This window comes from Nipponia nippon, unplaced genomic scaffold (assembly GCF_047370975.1).
Source record: "Nipponia nippon isolate SJK-2023a ecotype South Korea unplaced genomic scaffold, ASM4737097v1 scaffold_8, whole genome shotgun sequence".
NCBI lineage: Eukaryota > Metazoa > Chordata > Aves > Pelecaniformes > Threskiornithidae > Nipponia > Nipponia nippon.
In genome coordinates this window covers 12,770,089-12,790,527 of record NW_028262402.1, presented here as the reverse complement: position 1 = coordinate 12,790,527, position 20,439 = coordinate 12,770,089, and the positions used below count along the sequence as shown (strand labels likewise).

The following is a 20,439-nucleotide window of genomic DNA, read 5'->3' as shown; positions in this document are numbered from 1 at the left end:
GGGGTCAAGTGACCAGATAGAGTAGTGTTATTACCAAAAGTGTAAGAGTGTAAGAATGTTTTTACAATGCGATACGAAAATACAGGACTGGAGGGAAGTTTGTTCTGGTGAAAAGCAGAGATTTATTACTTAAAAGCACAGAATGCACTGCCAAAAGCGCCCTCCCCAAAACTACGCTCTTGTAGTTTTATGATGGGATGATAGCTAGGAAAAGAAGAAGTGCATCTCAGCTGTGCCCTGGACTGCCAGCCTCCACATCTGCTTGCTGAGATGTATACTGCTCTCCCTAGGTGGCTCTTGACAATGGGCCTATTCCAAACATTGGCTAGCTAGATTCCCCCCACCCCCCGAAAATTACTGCATACTGTCAAAGACAAACAAACAAACAATGCCTACTCTAATCTCTCTTGCAAACTTCACTGTTCTTTCAGAATACACTCCTGAAGACTGGGATAAAGATCAGAAAGTGAGCAGCTCCTAAAAACAAAGCATGTACACCCTGGAACATTTTTTTAATGCTAAGGGACAGGAACCTTCTCATGGTAAAAACGTTGTGGGAATAATTATGTGATCCAAACCCCTAATTTCCTATAATCAGTCCTGGAATAAAACACAAGAAAAAACAAATCTATTAGAACTAATGCCTGGAGTGGATCTGATGGTTTGTAAGTCTCCAGAATAAGAAAAAGGATCTTTTTATTACCGTAAAAATCAAGCATCAGCAATCTTGACTTCCATATGCTTACTTCATAAAAATGCTTTTATTTCATGAAACTGCTTTTAGGGAAGAGACCTAATTTGTAGTATATAATCAGAGTAGATATTACAAGGAAACACACAACTTACTTTCTACAACCATCCAACATACAAAGTGCATGTTCATGGTTTTACAGACAGGCACCTGGAATTCCCTTTTCTCTAGAGACCAGCCTGGAGCTATCCCCACACCAGCACTTAACATGCCAGCACCTCCTGTCATAAAGCAGCAGTGCCTCACCCACATTTCCCTCCCTTCCACCCCCTCTACTGCTATTAGCCATTCACCTGCACTGCCACAGAAAAAACTGCCAATACCACCTTGCTTGCTCACAGAAACAGCACCTCCCTGACTTCTGTCAAGTCACCGGGAAAGGGACACTGCCTCTGTGCTCCCTCCCCAGCTTGGATCTGCTGTGCACCTTCCAATCTGAAGGACAGCTGGGTAAATTTAACCTTCACAGATCTAAGGAACAGATTTTTCATTTTAAAGCAGGAACTGCATTTGTCCCTTTTGCTTCTTAACCTTATACCTCCCATTTTCCAAAAGCTTTTCCAAATAACCACAGCTGTGGCTCCTGGCATAGCTACAATTAGTGGAAGTCAATACAATCATTTCTTAGACTTGTACTTCTGTAACATGCATTTCTTTTAGAACCAGGTGAAACATTCCTCTGAGATGCTTAAAGGTGCACCTTTGTTACTATTCTTTCTATACTGCTTTATCTTCAAATTAATTTCATAGCTCCACCTTGTATACATAAAAAAGACAAATGAATCACTACTTCTAGCTTTATTACTTTAGATGGATCTATTTTTAAGATTCGCTCGACATCGCTACCTGAAATTATCAGGACAGCACTTCAGGAAGGTCAACCTTGTATTTTATAAGAAACAAGAGCCATCCACTATTCCCCAGGTGAAAAGCAAAAGTAAAGATGTTAATATCAATAAAAAAACTAAAAACTCACTCACTGTCTTCTGTGGGAAGGACCTGCAGGGAATAAATCCATTCTATTATATCATCTTTGTTCACCACATCTAAGGAATCCAACATATCCAGACCAGAGAGTGCGAAAAATGCAACTGTCAACCTAAAAGAAAAAGATAAGACTTACACTTCCCACCATAAATATCATGGGGAAATTAACAAACGGTTGCAGAAACAGAAATATCTATGAATTCTTAGCCTTTGACAGTGGTGCAACACGTAGAGCCTAGCTCAGAAAGCATGAAATTTATCTAGTGGATGAAATTATGTTCTTTGTACTGTAAACATTTCTCTGTCTCAACAAGGCTTTTCATATAAGCCACCCCTCCTTTTATAGAGTAATGATATGCCAATTCAGACATTAACCCAAGGGCCTGCTTACCTGAAAAAAAAAAAAAAAACCCACTACAAAGTAAGCTAGGTTATTAACACGTGGAGCACTAGTTCTCTGTGATGAATTCTTACATGAACAACCCCCTAAATATGCAGTAAGCGCAAGGAAACCCTGAACTGCAGTAAGCTGTCTCTCATTGTGTCCCAAACCCAATTTCAGATGCTTAGAAGCTAGGTGTCAAACAGCACAGATCCCTTTGTAACGAATCAACGTATAAATAGGCACACAGGATGAATTACCATGTAGAGGTACTTATTTGCTGTCCTTTGGTATAAAGGAGCCTAGATGACTAACTAAATTAAACATCTAAATTAAGCACGTCAAATCCAAGTATCCAACACAGGAGTGCATGCTGAATGTCTGTCTTGCCCACAGCTCATTTCCTTCCATAAACGTGTGCCACCATACCTGTTAAACAACACCTTCTTTGAGGGTTTTGTTTTTACCTCAAACCATTGCAGTCCCTCATCTTACAGCATGGCCCCTCAAACAGCTGCATTAATTGCTCTGACAGAGCACCAAAGCAACAGCACTGGGTTAGGAACTTGAGATAGCTTGCTATAAGAGAAAATGTTCATGTCATGGTACCTTGGAAGTCCTGACTCAGATTAAAATTAGCTGGAAGTACATTTTGCCACCCACACTTGCATCTACCCATCCTTCTTCTAGAAATTCTTGCTCTCCTTTCACGAGACAGGATGATGGATTGTGAAACAGCTGCTACGCAGGCAGAAACTAGTTTAGCATGCTAAGGAAAACCAAAAGCTAATGCCAGCTTTCCTCAGGAGACTAAGTTATAATTTGCAGTTACCTCACAAGCTGTTGAGCCACCTTGGCCATCAGTAGTAGCCACCTCTAAAGACGAGGAGACAGATGGGGACAGAAGCCTCTACAGACACGTAATTTCCGCATGTGGTTCTGCATCAGAACCACAAACAATAAGACCAAAGAAAAAAATTATGTGAGTCAGCCCAAAACACACCTCCAAAAGAATTCTTCTAATTAAAATACAGCAGCCAAATGATAATGCAGCAGACACTGATCTCGATAAAATGGCACAACCTCAAAGGGTGACATTCTTAGCAGTGGGCTGACCAGCTGCTATAGTCATCCTGTGGCCATTCACAAGCAGAATTTAAGTCAACAACTTCTGCTTCAAAATTGTTATCATCTAGGATTACATACCACAAGCAAAGGCCAAAACTCAGTTGAATAATGGCCACTTGTTAAGCTGAGGTTACTTGATTTTACACTATCTTTGACCCTCAGCTTTTGCATGGCTTTTCATACCACTCTTACAAACAAAATAATCTATAATCTGCTTGGATACTGAACATTCTCTCTTCAAAAAAAATCCCTCCATGCAACTCTAAGGGTCTTGCAAAAAAAAAAAAAAAAGAAAAAAAAAATCAAACACAGAATAGGGTACAGCTCCATTACTGCAAGTATTCATGGCAGAAAGCATAAACTTACTCTGTAATCGTTGGATTCTAAACTATGTCTCTTTACTACTATTATTGCAAATACAGTTTTTGAGTATAGAAAGCAAAAACAAGTATGTTACACACAAAGGTATTTCTATGTGGGACAAGGGTATCCTTTTAAGCCATATGATGACTTAAAAATTGTCTTTAAAAGTACAAAGTTAACACTTCAAGGCTTATATCAACTTTTGCCATTGATCAGATCTGTGTAACCCAAAATCTGACTCTGGATAATAACCCACTAGCTCAAGCAAAACCACTACTTTTATAAAAAAAACAATGAATTTACCATTCAGCTACAGTAAATTATTTCTTTGAAACCTTGCGTGTATTTTCTGGTTTTCACAAACACTAAGTTTGACAATCTTTTACTGAAACTACTTAAAGACATTTTCATATTATGTTACCCTGCTAAGCTACTGCCAATGAGGCACAAACAACATGCCAACTTCAGCACTAGAAACTACCACAAACTAGGTCCAAAACCACAAGGCTGTACATACTAGACAGACAATAAAATCTCGTCTACACTTAAAAATACATATATCAGAGAAACGAATGTAAAAAGTGGTTTTACATATAGTTAGTTTTCAGTTTACTTAGTTAGAGTTGATTCTCTGTGTTAATAGTACCAGTATAATTAAGGAACAGCCGGTACAGTGTGTTGGAATTCACATACGATGGGCAAGAACATCTGGCACCACTGGACATGGGCAGGTCCTGCATCCTTGCTCCATACGCTATCCTGCCTCACAGAAAATTAACAGACACATGTTCTAACACTTAACAAAGACACCTCTCAGCAGCACCTTAGCTGACATGGCATGAAGTGTAAAAACTTTACATACAGCGATTTCCACAGAGGGCAGCCCTTTGTAAGACAACCCCCAAGTCTGGCATCACTTTTGCTGTATCTTTTCTTCATGTCTTCTACCACTTTAGCTACTGCATGTGTATTAATTTAGTAAGTCAAGCATCAAAGCTTGACAGCTGCGATTTATTTGTTAATTGACCTACCAAAAGCTTACAAAGCAGGTATCATTTGTCTTAAGTTCCCCTTCAAGATAAGCAAGTAAAAACATTTCTGATGACAGGTTCTGAGCTCTCCGTCTTCAGGCATGGACAAAGACTACAGTTTCCCAACAGAATTCAGAAAGCATCTGAAGCGACCAATTTGAGAAACTGAGCAAGTGTGCTACGAAGAGCACCAGGAAGCACCACAGTCTGAAAGACATCAGGGAACAGGAGAGTTGCATTCTCCTGCAAAACCTCACAGTACTGACTGATCATGCATGAAACACATGTAATCAACCAGATTACTTACAAACTACCCTTGCTGATGCTGCATACAGTAACTACAGACAAAAATAATCACGACAGCTCTGAGCCAGTAAGTTAAGAACGTGAAATCAAATTTCTTTATTGTTCTACCTACTCCCTTAGTGTTTGACAAACTACAGCTTAAGTTAGACTGGACCAGCACTGTGTGGAAAATTTCAGCCTCTACCACCCTGCATGGTGACAACAAATGCAGTTGCTTCTGCTGCAGTGCAGTGAACCAAAACGAACTCACTGACAAATGATTTTTTTTTTTTTACAAGTCTCTCTTTAATTAGTTGAGTTTCCCATCTAATTCACCATGGAACTACACAAATGCAGGAACAAGGGAGGTAAGAATAAAAGGGTAACAGCATTTCCTTCTGCAGCAGTACCAGCTCAGGAGGCTTGCTGAAATCAGTGACCTTGAACTTCTCAAAAAGGCAAACTTAGTACCCCCTCAAGGTCAAACTGGGGAAGACGCATTCATGGTTCAATCCCCTGCTTAGAATTTCTTAAGAGACGTGTATGTACGTCTGCAGAATACTGATCTAAAAAACACTGTAAGAGAACTGAAAAACCTCTGGCTGAGTAAAAACTTCACAACTTCAAAAAATGCAGGAATTTAGACGACTGTGACTTTTATTCTAATCAAAGGCTTAGACTGTGCTCATTTGCCAAAAATTAAGGCATCCCGAAATAGTTTCAAATTGACGGTTCCAGTTTTCAGAAAACAGCGATTTTTCAGTAAACAGCGATTTTTCAGTGTGGCACAGCCATTATGTACCATACGCTGGGCACTGGTTATTTAATGTGTTGTGGCTACTATGACCACACATTAAATTTAAGCTCAGACACCTCATTAATTTCTCAAGAGTTCTCAAAACAATTGGCATTACTATTAGCATTATTCAGTAAGACTGGGGAAGACCTCATGTAAACCAGAGCCTCTGTTTCAGCTCAGTGGCAAACTGCGACAGCTTGGCAATGTGAATCACGGAATAGAAATGTCTCAGTTGCCAAGGGCCCCTGGCAATCACTGGTCCCACCTTCTGCAGAAAGCAGGGCCTTAGATGAGCTGACCCAGGACCCCGACAAGCCAAGTCGTCAAGGGAGACTCCAGCACTTCACTGGGCAACCTATTTGTGGTTAACTGCTCTAACAGTGAAGAACATTTTTCCTACACCTGAAGCAACTCATTCCCGTAGTCTCCTGCCCTGTCACCGTGCTCCCTGGTGAAGAGTGCACCTCCATCTTTCTCTGTAAGTAGTTTCTTGGTAACAAAAGTCCATGACCAGAACCTCTCTCCTCTAGGCTGAACAAACCCTATTCCCTTAGCCTTTCTCCATATGTTGGTGTGGCTAAGGCTAGCTCTTTGCACTTTGATTCTAATACAGCTGCATGTTATTGTAACTTTAATGCCTAGCAAGAGTTAAGAGGATAGCATGCCTAGACTTCCTCTCGCTGTCACTTAAAATAACTGACAAAGTACAGTGAAACATCAGCTAATTCTTAATGAACAAATGATTTACATCTCTGGAATAAAAATTTCTAGCTTTCCTTTTGAATATCAAGCTATGTGTTATTCCACACACAGTTTGGCACTATCCATCCTTACATGTTTTTGCCAAGCGTTTGTACTCTCAACTGAAACAAAGCTTGACTTAGCAGGAAGACTTGATCAAAGCCATTAAGCATTCTTCACAGCCTGACGTGCAAGAGATTACAAAGGGAAAAGCATCTGATGATTTTATTGGTTGAGTAAGAGATCAAACCCTCTACATGTCTCCAAGCTTTTATCAAGTGCAGCTTGACAATCAAATTATTGATCCTCTTGTGCCTCAGATATAACTGACCACCTTACGTGAAGACTTTAAGAATCCGAAATAAATGCATTCTGAAGACAAGTGCCCCTCTAATTCAAAGTGAGGAACATACTTCACCAGTACCGTAACTCTTATACTAGCTAGTGAAGATTTAAATTATTTCTGTTACATAAACAAGAGTCTTCTGCATGCTGACTTCGAGCTACAAAAGGCTTAAGTCATATATTTTAAAATCGGCTTCCAGGGTGGATTAAAGGAGCGAAGCACAGGACTGAAAATAGACTGAAAGGATCAACAAGTCTTCCCTCGGGGACATCGGGGAGTTCAAGCGAGCACGGACTAAACCCCTGCATCAACTCCTACGCTCTGGGAGCCGTCCGCTGGCGGGCAGACGTACGGGGAGCGCTTTCCCCCCCGTTGCGGCCGGCGCGGCGCGGCGCTGCGGCCGGGCGGGCCGCCCTCCAGCGGGGATCCCCCCTCAACGGGACCGCCCGCCGGAGAGGGACGAGCCGCCGCCTCCCCGAGACGGGCCGGGGGCGCCGGCCGAAAAGCAAGGAGGTCTCTCCCGCCTTCCTCCCCACACGCGGCCCGAGGGCGGCGGGGCCCGGCGGCCCCGAAGGCCGGCACGGCGCCGACCCCGGGGCTGGCGGGCGGGCGCCCCCCGCCCGCGCCTGGAGGAGCCCGCCCCGCTACCTGCTGGTCTCCAGGGAGGAGTAGCGCTCGGGCAGGATCTGGAGGCAGCGCTGGAAGAAGCGCACATGCCGCTCCCGCAAGAAGTCCAGCCGCTCCGCCTCCCCCGAGCACGGCGCCGCCGCCGCCGCCGCCATCTTGCCGCCGCCCTCGCCCGGCGCGCGCGGATGGCGTCACGCCCGGCGGCCGGCCCGCCCCCTCCGCCGTGACGCCCACCGCAAACGCATGCCGTCATACACACTCTGCCGGTCTGACAGATGACGTTTACAAATCCGACACTCCAAAAATACAAAGGTAATGTACGTCATTGTGTCAAGCAAATTTTGTGACAGCTCCTGAGGGCTGCTGTCCGCTTCACAGGCAAGGAAGTCATCATCCTGCGACAGGGACAGGCAGGTGCTCCTCTACAACCCTTGTCTCCAGGGCGGGATAGCTCTAAAAACAAGGCAAAAAAGCATGAAGAGCTCCTCCATAACTCTGCTTTTGTCATGCTGCCCATCCACTGCTCCCCTTACCTGCGAGGAATACGTAAGAGCGGTTCTGAAGCTGCTGGTGCTCCCTCTTTTGTGCGTTCCGCCCAGCCCGTGGTAGGTCTGTACAGCCTGGACCCGTCTCTGGTTACATGAATCTCGACCTCAGAGTGAAACAAACAAAAGATGGGTCTTTTTCATCGATGACGGAATGAGTTACATACACTCATTAGGTCTTCACCAGACGAATAGGTGCGGAGTCAACAGAGCACAGCTGGCTAGCCAGAAGGAGGCTGTTCCCGCCACGCTACCACAGGAAATGGCAGAAACATGAAATCGGGAAGAGGGGCAACAACTGCTTGCTCTCGTTAAATTTTAGTGATTTAAAAGGTTAAATCCAGACAATGTTCCCAAAACTCTCCTGGAAGCCAGCCCACTTAGTTACCTAAGGGTAGACAACCATTTAAAAAATAAGAACCACCACCCATACTGCAGCGCATTTGTATGAGCTATAGGCTTTACCCAGGATAAATACTGCCGGGAGACAAAATAAATTCTCTTTTGCCTTTTTTTTTAGTCTTTTTTTTTTTTTTTTTTAAACAGAACAACTATGCCTGCTACACTTCTGTCTCCTAATAATGAGCATGACTTTTTATTTCTTTTTTTTCCCTTTATCAGCCATTTAGATAAGTAAAAGTAATAGCTTTTTAGAGCAATGAGGAAAAAGGTGGTTTAAACAATCAAGCTGCACACACCTCAGATTAAAAAAAAAAAAGTTACCTTCTCTCTTAGCTTTGCCAACCTTTTTTCTTTTTCTCGTTTCTCCACTTCTTTAGCTTGTTTTTGTAGAATTCTTAGCTCCACTTTACGTAGATCCTGAAACATATAACAAATGGAAAAGCAAACTTTTCTTTGGATGTAAAACATATTGTATCAAAATACATATACAGCCTTTTCACAGTTAATTTTTTTGTTTTGACATTGTTTTGTCATAGCACAGAATAAAGTTACACTAGTTAGCTACTTGCTACAGCTTGTCCTGCACAAACAAATCATAGTTACACAGTATTGGGGGGTGGGTGGGTGGGTGGGGGAAGGATTGTAGTAGTTTAATCTCTGTTTATAAAAACGAACTCTAGTGTGAATGCTGACAATAATACCGGTTCTCCAATAATCAGATTTACATTGAGATGGGATCTAACTTGACCTTACAGCTACTGAAACCTGCAGGTTCTTCAACAGCTCTTTATTTCATACCTGCATACAACAATCAGGTCTTTTGAAGTTTTCTATAGCATGGAGAGCAACACAGCCTAAGCTGTTTTTCCCAAACATTTTCACACTGAAATAAATAAAATGACTTCTATATGTAGAAAGAAATAAAGGCTTGAATAACCCTGTAGAACTTAGATATTAAGGAAAAGCAACATCTTTGTCTAGAATAAAGTTTCATACTGTTTCTTGTATGTAAGAGATGCTGTTATTCATAGCGAATCAAAAATAGACTTAAATGAATGAAACTTGAGTATTAAGGATTTTTAAAAGTGTTTAACAGATTACATTATAGGAGGAAGTAGGTGAATTTAAAACAACATGCATAAATGGAGATGTAATTACGCACACGCTCTTGAAACTTAGTAATTTCTTGTGCAGCAATTCTCTTCCTTTCCTCCTTTTCAGCTTCCTCTCTCTTCTCCTTTTCAAGCTTTTCAAGTTCCTCCTTTTCTTTCTTCTGCAAGGTATATCTTTCCAACAGTAACTTCATGTGGCATTGGCGCTGGCGTTCTTTTTGTTGCTTTTTCTCCTTCTCTTCTTCTAGTTTTAGTTGCGATGCTTGTTCCATTGCAAATGCTATTGCCTTCTGTTTCTTCCATGCTTCAACTGCTGCTTCTTGTCTTTTTCTTTCTTCTTCCGCTTTTTGCTTCTGAGCTTCTTCACGCTGTAGCCATTCTTCCTTGAGCATTTTTTCTGATTTCTCTTTCTTCTTCAAATTTCTTTCTTTTTCTTGCTGCTGCTTTTCTTTCCACTTCTTAATTGACTACAAGAGAACAGCAGGAAAAAAAAAATAAGGTTTTCATGAAAATTATACACATTCCTGTTGATTCAGTCTGGTGAAAACATATGCTCCAAGGATACAAACTGCAGATAGGAATGAAAAGTCTACTAAAGGCAAAACAGCACCTATGTCTGCTTTCTCACAATTTTTTTTTTCTATTTTATGGATCACACACACAGGTTTAATATGTGCCTGCTAAAATTATTTAAGTTATGGCATTCATATTACCTTGGAGTAGTTATGAATGTTGGTGTAATATGCTTTTTTTTTTTTAATGCAAACATATTTCAGGTCTTAATTTTTTTCTTCAAATTAACAATTCCAACTACTATTTTATAATTCAGTTTTTATGTCAGTGTATCTTTTATTACTCAGATGGATAGTTCTTGAAGGAATCATAATTCTCTATGTCAGAATGGCAGAGATATATTGCCTAAACAGTGGGACAGATATTCTTAGGGACAGATGTAGTAAGAACTGCAATTTCAGATAGGATCACTTACTGCTCTGGGACTGGCATCTAACTTGCTGGACCACTGCTATCAAAAGCACTCATAACATAGTTTGGCAATACACAGTCCACTTCAGTGTGTTTTTAGGTCTACACTTATTGGTAATTCTTTAAGACAAATATTTTTGGCAAGTTAAGGATGCTAAAGACTTCAGTTATATACCATCAACTATAACGTAAGTCCACCTAGCACTACCACCAGACAGGCAAATACAAAAATAAGAAATGCATGCATATTAAAAATGAGTACTGTTTCTTAAAGCTACAAAAGCCTTAGAGGGGTTATTTTACCTCTCTCTTTCTTTTGTGTAAAATCAGAAATTCTTGATACCATTTGTCGTGCTGTTCAATGTCTTCTTTTGTTCTTCCACAGAGATACTCAAGGGCTTCATCCATGTAGGATAGCCTTCCTTTGTGTTTTGTCCACACTTTCAGAAAATTTTGATGATCATAATCATCCCAGCCTCCTTGCCGCCCTCCTGTTCGCTGAAGAAATCTTTCAAACTCTACTACTTCTTCAGGTAGATGATTTTCCAGTGTTTTATCAACTGAGACCCTGGCTGATGGTAATTTCAAAACTTTTTCTGTTGTTGAGCTGCCTAATGCCCACAGTTCCACTTTTCTCTCAAAGACACTGAGCTCATTAATGGCAGTTTTCTCCTCCTTCAAAAGCTGTTCATATCTGAAAAGAGAATGAACAGTGAAATAAGAAAAAAAAAATCCAGGATTCATTGTTCATTCACTGAAAATGAATTTTGGAATTGTTCAATGCCACACAAAAGCTATTTTTCAAAGATTAAGAACTGAAATGGTAACACAGATGACAGCATGCTTGTAATTATCCCATAATACAGCACTACACAGTCAGAATTAAGTTACCCTTTTAGTGAAAGCACACATTTATGGCACTCAAACAACTAACTCGGTCTCCTCCTGACACCAGTAGAGAGAAAGGGAAAAAAAAACCTACCCACTTAAAAAACAAAACAGCAGCAACAACAAAAACCCCACACTAATCTCTTCTGCAGCCTTTCTCTGAAAAGCCTTCTCATAGGCCAATCATGTTACATCGGATCACTGCAATAGCTATATATATACAGCCCCTCTAAAAGGTTGTTTATCAAGATTCTAACGTTGATAGCCTGAGTTTTGATTTACATACCACAGGAATCACTAGCAAAAGAGTAAATCAAAAGAATAGTTTACTTGATTAATGCAAAGTTTTCATTGTGTCTTATGAAAGCACTTTTTCTTGTAGATGAAGTATGTATAAACATACATTTGCCTCTGTTCCTCCTTAAAAGCATTGATTGCATTTTCAACTTCTTCCATCATTTCCTTGAGCTTGTGAACAACTAAAAAGGAAAAGAAAAGAGTGTGTCTGTTAAGTAGTCTCCAGTATTTACCAGTAATTCAGCACTATCCAGAAATGTAGGCACTTGCAGACACTTCTGTGACTCTTTTATTTCAGTGTACAAAAAAGCATGTCTTTCCATCTCAGCCAGCCTTGACAGACAAGACTCTCATTTATTCAAAAGGTGTGATTTCACAGTGATTCAGCTAACTGGATGCAAATCCCAGTATAAATGTTTATTTCCATTAAACAAGTCTCATTCTGAGTAACCGTCAACTGATTCACAGAATAAGACAGCCTTATCCTAAAGAGTTTCCACTTTTGTTTTTTATAACAATGCAGTTAATGACTTAAGAAGCATGCTCAAATCTTTGGCTTATACCAGGCTGTAGCAATCCTATTTAACCTACAGGTCACTACTTTTACAAAGCTGACAAAGAAACGTCAAAGTAAGACTTTATCCTGTACTGTCAGCATGCTGTAGCCCTGATACGGAGAAAGACAGTAAGACAGCTGCCTAGCGAAGATCTATTTTGAAGTGGTAGGAAAAAGTTTTAGGACCTGTTTTAAACCAGCACAACATCTCTATGGACACATACTGAACACATAGTTTAACTAACCTGGCTTTAAAAAATAATAAACTAGATTGGTACAGTTATATCATGTAAAACTCTTAGTTCAGCTTTCATGCCTTGTAGTTCTTGGCATCTTTGCTGACAGCTTAAGAAGATAATGCATTTTTTATAGAATAGACACTGAATAAATGAAACAAGAGGCATTTTATCTAGCATCAGAAAGCCCTCAGCTAGCAGGAGGGCTTCAACCTGAGCTCCACACAGGGTAGAAGAGTATCACAGGAGAATGGTTCTTTCAGTGCCTATTTCCCAAAAGTTTCAAAACATCCAAACTGAACGAGTTGTTTCAGCATTTTCCACAGAATATTCCAACTTACACTTCAAGCCATGTGGACGGCTAGAAATGAGCTCCCTGTACACCCTACTCTGTGACCTCTTAACAGATGAAAGGGAGCTATAGCTAAACAGCAGTAGAATACTAACTTTATTTTACATAGGTGATGAGTTACATATAGAAAATAACTGGCTTTCAACAGCCTGAAGAAACATACCCACACCACTTCTAAAACAGCGTATGTTTCTCTGTTTCCACACAGAACTGCATGATCTTTCACAATTTATCACATTTCTGCATTCTTCTCTTCCCAGTTTCCTGGAAAAGCAGATTAACTGGAGAAAGAATATCCCAAGTCTGCAGGCGAATCACAAGCCCAACTATGCAAGAAACCTGTCTATAGAGGAAAATTTTTTAAAATCTGTCATCACAACTTACATTCTGGTGTAGGCTTCACACCTTTTAATTGTTGCTGAAGTCTCTTCACATTATTTTGTATTTTCGATAGCTGCTGCAGGATTTTAGCTTCTGTTAAACAAAATAAGGTGCTGATAGTTCTAATAGTTTCTCTGTGCACTAAATTCAGTACAAGAACAAGAACAATGAAGTGTCCAAAATAAACTGGGGTTTTCATCCAAGCATGGACACAAATTCTGTTTGATCATAAGAAACTGTCGTAACACTAAGCATTTTAACATGACTGTAACTGCATGTAGCTGACTGCACAGGCCACATATCTTCCCACACAGTGTCAACAGATTTTAAAATTAGTAGCTCCTGTTTCTAAAGGGGTTGACAGGATAGTCATAGCTAGATTAAATCAGGGTGGTGTTTTGTTTTTTTTTTGTTTTTTTTTTTTCTTTTCTCCAAACCTTTTATCAGGTAACCAGAGTTTGGAGAACACTGCCTGTGCAGATGACACCTCCTCTAGAATTTCGAAGGAAACTGACCTAGGCCTTGAAAAACTCAGCAATGAAGAGAAAAGAAACTTGGAAAGCATATGTGAATGTACTACTTCAACGAGATTTATTTATTTGCTGTGTTAACTAAAGTAGAATCAATGTTTTCATGTACTCCAAGCATGCATGCACTTATTTGCTTTGTTATTTTGGCTCCTCGTGAGTCCGTAAATAAAATACTGATGAGGGTGAAGTTCTGGATACATGTTAGGTGTGAAGGAGCTGTATCACCTATCCTAAACGATTTGGTTTAAGGAAGGGATAACAGATTACAAGACCTATATGTAACAAAATGTAGCTAAGACATGACTCTACTAGTTCTTGCTGAGACCACAGAAAGTGTAAAAGCACATAGATCGCGCTGAAAGACCCGAACATATAAATGGGAAGTTTGGGGGTTCTAGTACACACCCTAAAAGATCACACTCTAACACTCCTTCACATCTCACACATAGTGTCTTACACCTCTCATCTTTGTCCTTTTTATTATCTCACAACAGTATTTCCATCCATACTTCAATGCTCCCTTCTTACCCCTAGAAAATTTTCTGAACTTTTTAGCTTAGTCATTCCTCGGAAATATTTACATTTCTTAAGGACTGCAAGATGTGAAGGATATGATAAGTTTCCTTAACTAAAAGATGCACATTAAAACATATAGAAATTTAGAAGGTGAGTGTATTTTTAGTTGTCCCTACATGTCCTTTCCCTTCTTCAACTTATTTTGTTTTGATCTTCTATATCAGAAGGCATAGCATGATTTATTTGACTACTTTTGAAAGAATCTAGGTACTGTGACCAGGGACTCACTTTCTTTCCTCAAGTATTTAATTAGCCTGTAAGTGGAACAGATATTGTAGGACAGAGTGTGTACCATCTCACTATTTAGACTATGAATTTTCATTATCCACAAATTTGAAAAATGCAAACAGAGAACTGTTTAAAAGTATATTTAGAGGCAGCAATCGGTGCGTGAAAACTTATGTTGCGGTAAGTATATATTTATTGTACCTTAGCTAGACTACATTAGATTTTGCAATACACACACAAAATTTGATTCCAAGTTTCTAAAACAGTAACTTTCCACTGAGGTTGTTGTGGGTGGTATCTGCTACATTGAAGATTAAAAGAAAACAATTAATAACACAGAAAGCCCAAAATGTTTATGATTCTGAATTTTGGAAGTGAATTGTGGAAGTCTTCTTTATAAGCAGTACATATGGTGAAATACCACACTTCTATCAACATCTACCTTCCACCTGAACTAATCTCTCTGTACTACTGATTATTAAACCATTTCAACAAACAACAGTAGGGTAAAAAAAAAAAAAAGGGCAAAAAAATACCCCAAATAAAACCCCACTTACTTTCAGTTTTCCTGCTGATAGTCATGCTACGTTCCAGTTCCTCTAGTATGCTGTATTCTACCCTGAAATCACTCTTCCTATTGTAAAGATGTCCCTTTTTGTCTTTTTCTATATGTGCAAGCCTGGGAAAAAAAGGGTGCCACACTGAGTAAGACATGAATACTTAGCAAAGCCCCAAGATTTTCCAAGGTTAGTATCCAGCTGAGGCTGTGTCAACAGGACTATCTTAGATTTTATACAAAACACTAGTTTGTTCCTACAGCTGTTTTCAAGGAAAATCTTTCTGCAGTTACAAGACTACACACCAAAGTAATCCAAGAACTTGAACAAGAGAAAGAAGTTAACAAGGAAATTACCTCACTGACAGGCAGCGGTTCACACACTGAAATGGCCTAAAATTTTATCTCTATGTTCACTGCTGGGAAGCCTGACGAGAATTTTCATTGGAAAGCACAGGGACAGAGACAGGCTGTATTAATGCAGTTGCACACATAGATGGAGCTCCAGCACAGACAAAAGCACATTCCCTCAGCCTTAACACTAGTAATAGTACTACTGCAATGCAAGATTCTAATTCAAGTTCATTAGCATTTAAAGAACTTAAGATATTAAAGCTGCTACCTTACTTACTGACTATGCTTTATGTATAGTACAGAGAGTTACAGGTAACTTTTGCTTTCTTACTAAGGTCAGAAGCTTTAGAGTGCAACTCAGAGTGGGATGGGCTTCACTTTACTACAAGCAGGCAGTATACTAGGGTCTGACCTGCAGAACAGCACATGCAAAAGTACTGCAGATACTGCAGTCCGGAGCACATCTATGAAGTTTGGTGCCACCACACTGGAGATCAGAACAGCAGGACACTGGTGCCACACAGTACAGAGACACCTGGTAAGATTCCCAACATTAAGCAACACCACCGACAGCCCAAGAAACTGTCTCTCAGTAGCAGCTTGGTTCTTCAGCAGACTATTGCTGCTATATGGTTCAAACCCCTATATGGTGCAGTTTATGGTTCACAGTTTAAATGCTTTGCTGTCCACTGGAATTCACAGACCAGACCCAAGTAACAAATCTCCCCACACAGTGCAGTAGAAGCCTTCAGAGTACAACAACTACAGAAGCACAATGTGCCGTAGTTAAATGGCATGCCTTCTTTGAAGCTGCTTGGGAACGTCTACATCACCCAGCAGTCAATTTTTGAGCCATAACCCAGGATCCGGAATAGCCAAGGAGGAGCTGATTCAAGCAGACAGCGTAAAACATTGCTGTGAGACTTAAGCGTCATTGTTCATTCAGGATTCACAACTATAAACCTCTGCTTCAGCCAGGAGGCTATGTCAGCTCTTCCTCATGAAGCTCCTCCATGCAAGAAGAAACCTCCCTGTTCTTTCAGCTGCCAGCGTAGTTGTTACAGCACTTAGGCAAGATGTGCGCAAACAGATTTAAATCACTTCTGTGCCTGAGCTGTCCTGAAGCCCCATTTTCCAAAGCAGTGGCCTAGATACTCCAGAGGAAGTGCTTTCAGTCTTCTCTGAGGAAGCTGTTGTAATGCTGCTGCAATTCCCTTTTGTTGGTATGTCTTAAGGGCTTTAGGTCCTTAGAAGGGTAAGCACAGCTGAGTAGGAAAACTGAGAACTCAATTATGCCACATGCACTTTCTTTTTTGTGCATCTAGTGCAGCAATAGCTTACTAAAGAAGATGACTGACCAAAGGCCAAATGGTAATTAGAACAACAGGGCATTTTGGAGCTCATGAGCCTATCCTGAACTATTTTAACAATGACAATAAGCTGCCTGAGCTCCTGAAAATGAAATCTTAGCCTGAAGGTTTCAGTATCATAAATTCTTACCTTGAACCTTATTTACCTCCAGAACACAATGAAAATATACTTATGATGAAGTGTTTAACTTACTGAGTTTTTAGCTTTTCTGCAGTTCTTATGAATTCAACTTTCTTAGCTTGTTCAGCTTTCATCTTCCCGTTCTGAAATTGTCGACCAGCACCTGCAGTACTGGAACAGCTGTCATTCTGTACATAACAAAATCAAATATTCAAAACCAGGATTTATTTTTTAAATGGTCATTGGTTACTTTTAAGCAGACACCACCACAGTGCAGAGTAACAGCATTACTTCAGTTTTATACTGGCACAGTTGCACCAATTTTAAGTCACGCAGGTATAAAACCGGAGCGATGAGTGATGGCAGGCTGATGACTGCATACAAAAATGCATTTTTCAACAGAAAAATGGAAAAGACTGCAACACCAGCTTGCTTTAACAGAGGCTGCTCACCACACTGCAATATGAAATCAAGGCACATGCCGTGTCTCTCATGGCAGTCAGTCTCTGACGAGTCAGTGACTACTGACCTGACTACCAGCATGTCATCTACGCTAGCCAGATTGCCCCCACTTCATCTTGTTCAAGAGAAGCACTAGCTTACTTCTGAAATCTGCTTAATACCCCCTGAAAATTGCCAGCTCTTACCACAGCAAACCCTGAACATCCTCAACACAGCCACTGCAAGGAGTGCAGCTCATGACCGCGCCTGTTCAGGTTATGAAGCTACCATTTTGGGGCCAGCCCGGCAAACCCGCGCTGATTCCTACAGGTTTCTTGTTAGCGTTCATCCCTGCACCTTGTACGCGGCTGCAACTCCTCAGCGGCCGCCTCCCGGCCGGCCCGCAGCGAGGGGCTCCCCCGGCCGGCGGACAAGGCCGGCGGGCTGGGGGAGGCCCCGGGCCGGGCCGGGCCGGGCCGGGCCGCGCCGCGGCGAGGCCTTTACCTGTTGCTGCCCGGCGGCCGCCGCGGCCACGGCCGTTGCCAGAGCAGCCATGTTGGCGGCGGCCCCCGCTGCCGCGCCGCGCCACCCCGCGCGCCGGCGGGTTAAAGCTTCCCGAAATCCTGGGATTTCGGCAGAAAGAAGGCGGGGTTTGTAGGCAGCGGGGCTGCCTCGTGTCGCCTGAGGCGGACAGTGCGTGCGTGTGTGAGAGCGGCCGCCCTCTTGGCGGGGGAAGGTGCCGCGCAGGCTGCCCGCAGCCGCGAAGCCCCCGCGGCCGTGCGCCCGAGGTGAGGAGCGTTTGGAGGAGGCGACGGCCTGGAAGAGCCCCGGCTGTTCTCCGAAGCTGTTGGAGTCGCCCTGAAGGGCTGGGGCCGTGGGCTGGGCGTGGCAAGCTGGTGTCCCCTCAGAGCGGCGTGCCGAAGACCCGGGGGACAGCGCTGGCCGGACCGGCGGGACGGTTAGGAGTCCTGTGTGTGGAGATCCATCAAATGCATGGCAGCAAGTGGCCCTGGCTGTAGGGTAACACGGTTCCCCACTCTGCTCTCAGTGGCTGCTGTTAATTGGGAAGAGCCATGTATGGTTGTAATTTGACTATGGCTGATTAACCGTCTTGCATAGATGATTTAACACTTTTTTTCCCTTTCTCAACTCATGGAGCTGCTTTTTACTGGCTTCAGTTTATGTCGGGGTTTAAGGTTTTGCATTGATTGCTTCCTTCAGGAAGACCAGAATATATTCTCATTATCCTGACAGAAAATAAAGAGTTTCATATTATTCAAGACATTTTAGGGACTCGCAAGGTCTTGTTTGTCACTCACATATACTAACCAAACTTTTAATGAGTTGCCAATTAACATTTCTGCAGAATAGAAATAATCTATTCATGTGGTGGCTTTGCTAGCTAAAGAGATTTTACGAACTGGTGTTTTCCCAGCTGCAGAACACAAAAGCATTCACAGATGCTAACCAAATGGCCTAAGCTGAAGACATTTTATTGCCTAATTGATGTTTTAAGAGCACTTTCCTGATATATTTTTCCTCTTTATATTTTATGACTGTGCTTACATTTGATTTCTTTGTATTTGCTGAATAGGAATTAACAAGTAGAGGAGAACATTTCAAAACCTGAAAATACTCATCAGCATAAATTAAAGAGGATTGTTCTCACAGATTGCTACCTGAAATGGCTTGTAAAAGTATTCTCTCCGCAGCAGTGTTTCAAAGTCGTCTTTGTCTTGTCCTTCACTGTTGGATGTAAGAGAAAAAAGTGTGTCTTCTAGAACATGTTTGTGTTTACTTTCCTTTGGTGACTGTCATCCCTTCCAAGGTTCCTGTTATCAGGATCAGCAAACTGATAACTGGTCAGGGATTGCTCCACAGCAAGCACCTGTTTTCAGAAAGCATGTTAACAAGGTGGCTCTGGTCACAGTGTAATTCAGATACTGTTCAGTAGTTCACCAATTTCTGGGTGGTCAATGTATGTTATTGTTTGCCACACGCTTTACTCATGAGTTTCTCAGAATCCTGAGGACTTTACAAGGATGCCTTGGAAAACACGTGCAGAAGTATTTCAGGTATGGCAGCAGAGCTAGGCTTGGGTAGTTCTGGCTCTAGGCGCTGGGGGGGGTCAGGCATGAAGTTCCGGTGCTGGTATAAAGATGAACCCTGGCTTTCAGCTGGGCCAGGACATTACTTCATTGCCTCTATGGAGCAGGACTCATGTAAGCCAGGATATGCCTGTGGTGGGTTGGCCTTGGCTGGCCACCAGGTGCCCACCGAGCTGCTCTATCACTCCTGCTCAGCAGGACAGGGATACAGAATAGCATTAAAAACTCACGGGTCAAGATAAAGGCAGTTTAATGAATAAAAGCAAAGGCCATGCTCAGAAGCAAAGGAAAGCAAAAAGATTTATTCTCTATTTCTCATCAACAGGTGATGTCCGGCCACTTCCTGAGAGGTAGGGCCGCAGTACCCGTAGCGGTTGCTTTAGAAGACAAACACCTTAATAATGAATGCTTCGCCCCCCACCTCCTCCTTTCTCTTAGGTTTTATTGCTGAGCATGACGTCATATGGTATGGAATATCCCTTTGGTCAGTTTGGGTCAGCTGTCCCAGCTGTGTCCCCCCCCAACCTCCTGCACACTCCCAGCCCACTGGCGTTTGGCAGGGTGTTGGAGAGGGAGCCCCGATGCTGTGCGAGTGCTGATCAGCAGTAGCCCAAACACTGGAGCGGTATGAAGGCCGTCCTAGCTACAAACACAAAGCACAGCTCTATGTGGACTGCAGTGGGGAATGTTAACTCTGTCCCAGCCAGACCAAATACAGTGCCACAACTCTTGGGTGGTCTCTGTGTATTTCTTGTAAACAGGTACTCTAGAGCCAGAAGAAATAAGCTAGATAATTACATCGTGTAATTACATCCTGACCTCTCCCACACTCTCTCAGCTTAGTTTGATGTTTGAAGTTAGCAAATCCGTGGCTTCTGTGTGCATTTTGCTTCATAAAAGCTTTCAAGATTTTGCACAAAAATAAAGCATGGAAGTACATTGAGAAAAAATAAAGCTGTTAA

The 20,439-nt window shown here is 41.9% G+C and overlaps 2 protein-coding genes and 1 long non-coding RNA gene across 6 annotated transcripts in view; 1 reads left to right on the top strand and 2 right to left on the bottom strand.

The window, feature by feature from the left end:
• Positions 1–7,620, bottom strand: part of PGGT1B (protein geranylgeranyltransferase type I subunit beta) — a 39,775-nt gene extending 32,155 nt beyond the window's left edge. Inside the window, 2 exon segments of the mRNA XM_087741939.1 lie at positions 1,732–1,850; positions 7,462–7,620. Coding sequence (XP_087598065.1) covers positions 1,732–1,850; positions 7,462–7,595 — 253 coding nt within the window. The 5' untranslated portion in view covers positions 7,596–7,620.
• Positions 7,621–7,649: 29 nt separating this feature from the next.
• Positions 7,650–14,263, top strand: LOC148050452 (uncharacterized). 3 transcript variants are annotated; one of them, XR_015700995.1, is made up of 3 exons: positions 7,650–7,752; positions 10,869–11,016; positions 13,641–14,263. It is a non-coding gene; the product is annotated as an uncharacterized LOC148050452 (long non-coding RNA). The 3 variants fall into 3 exon arrangements; XR_015700996.1 differs by lacking the exon at positions 13,641–14,263 and adding an exon at positions 13,073–13,310; XR_015700997.1 differs by lacking the exon at positions 13,641–14,263 and adding an exon at positions 13,073–13,310 and having other exon boundaries at positions 10,869–11,061.
• On the bottom strand, positions 7,770–17,967 carry CCDC112 (coiled-coil domain containing 112). 2 transcript variants are annotated; one of them, XM_087741937.1, is made up of 10 exons: positions 17,874–17,967; positions 17,001–17,116; positions 15,085–15,206; positions 13,197–13,286; positions 11,775–11,850; positions 10,787–11,177; positions 9,550–9,966; positions 8,709–8,804; positions 7,974–8,092; positions 7,770–7,893 (listed from the first exon to the last, which is right to left on the bottom strand). In XM_087741937.1, the coding sequence occupies exons 1-10, from the start codon at positions 17,922–17,924 to the stop codon at positions 7,863–7,865; spliced, it is 1,509 nt and encodes a 502-aa protein (XP_087598063.1). In that variant the 5' UTR covers positions 17,925–17,967; the 3' UTR covers positions 7,770–7,862. The 2 variants fall into 2 exon arrangements, with proteins under 2 accessions (XP_087598063.1, XP_087598064.1); XM_087741938.1 differs by lacking the exon at positions 13,197–13,286.
• Positions 17,968–20,439: the final 2,472 nt, after the last annotated feature.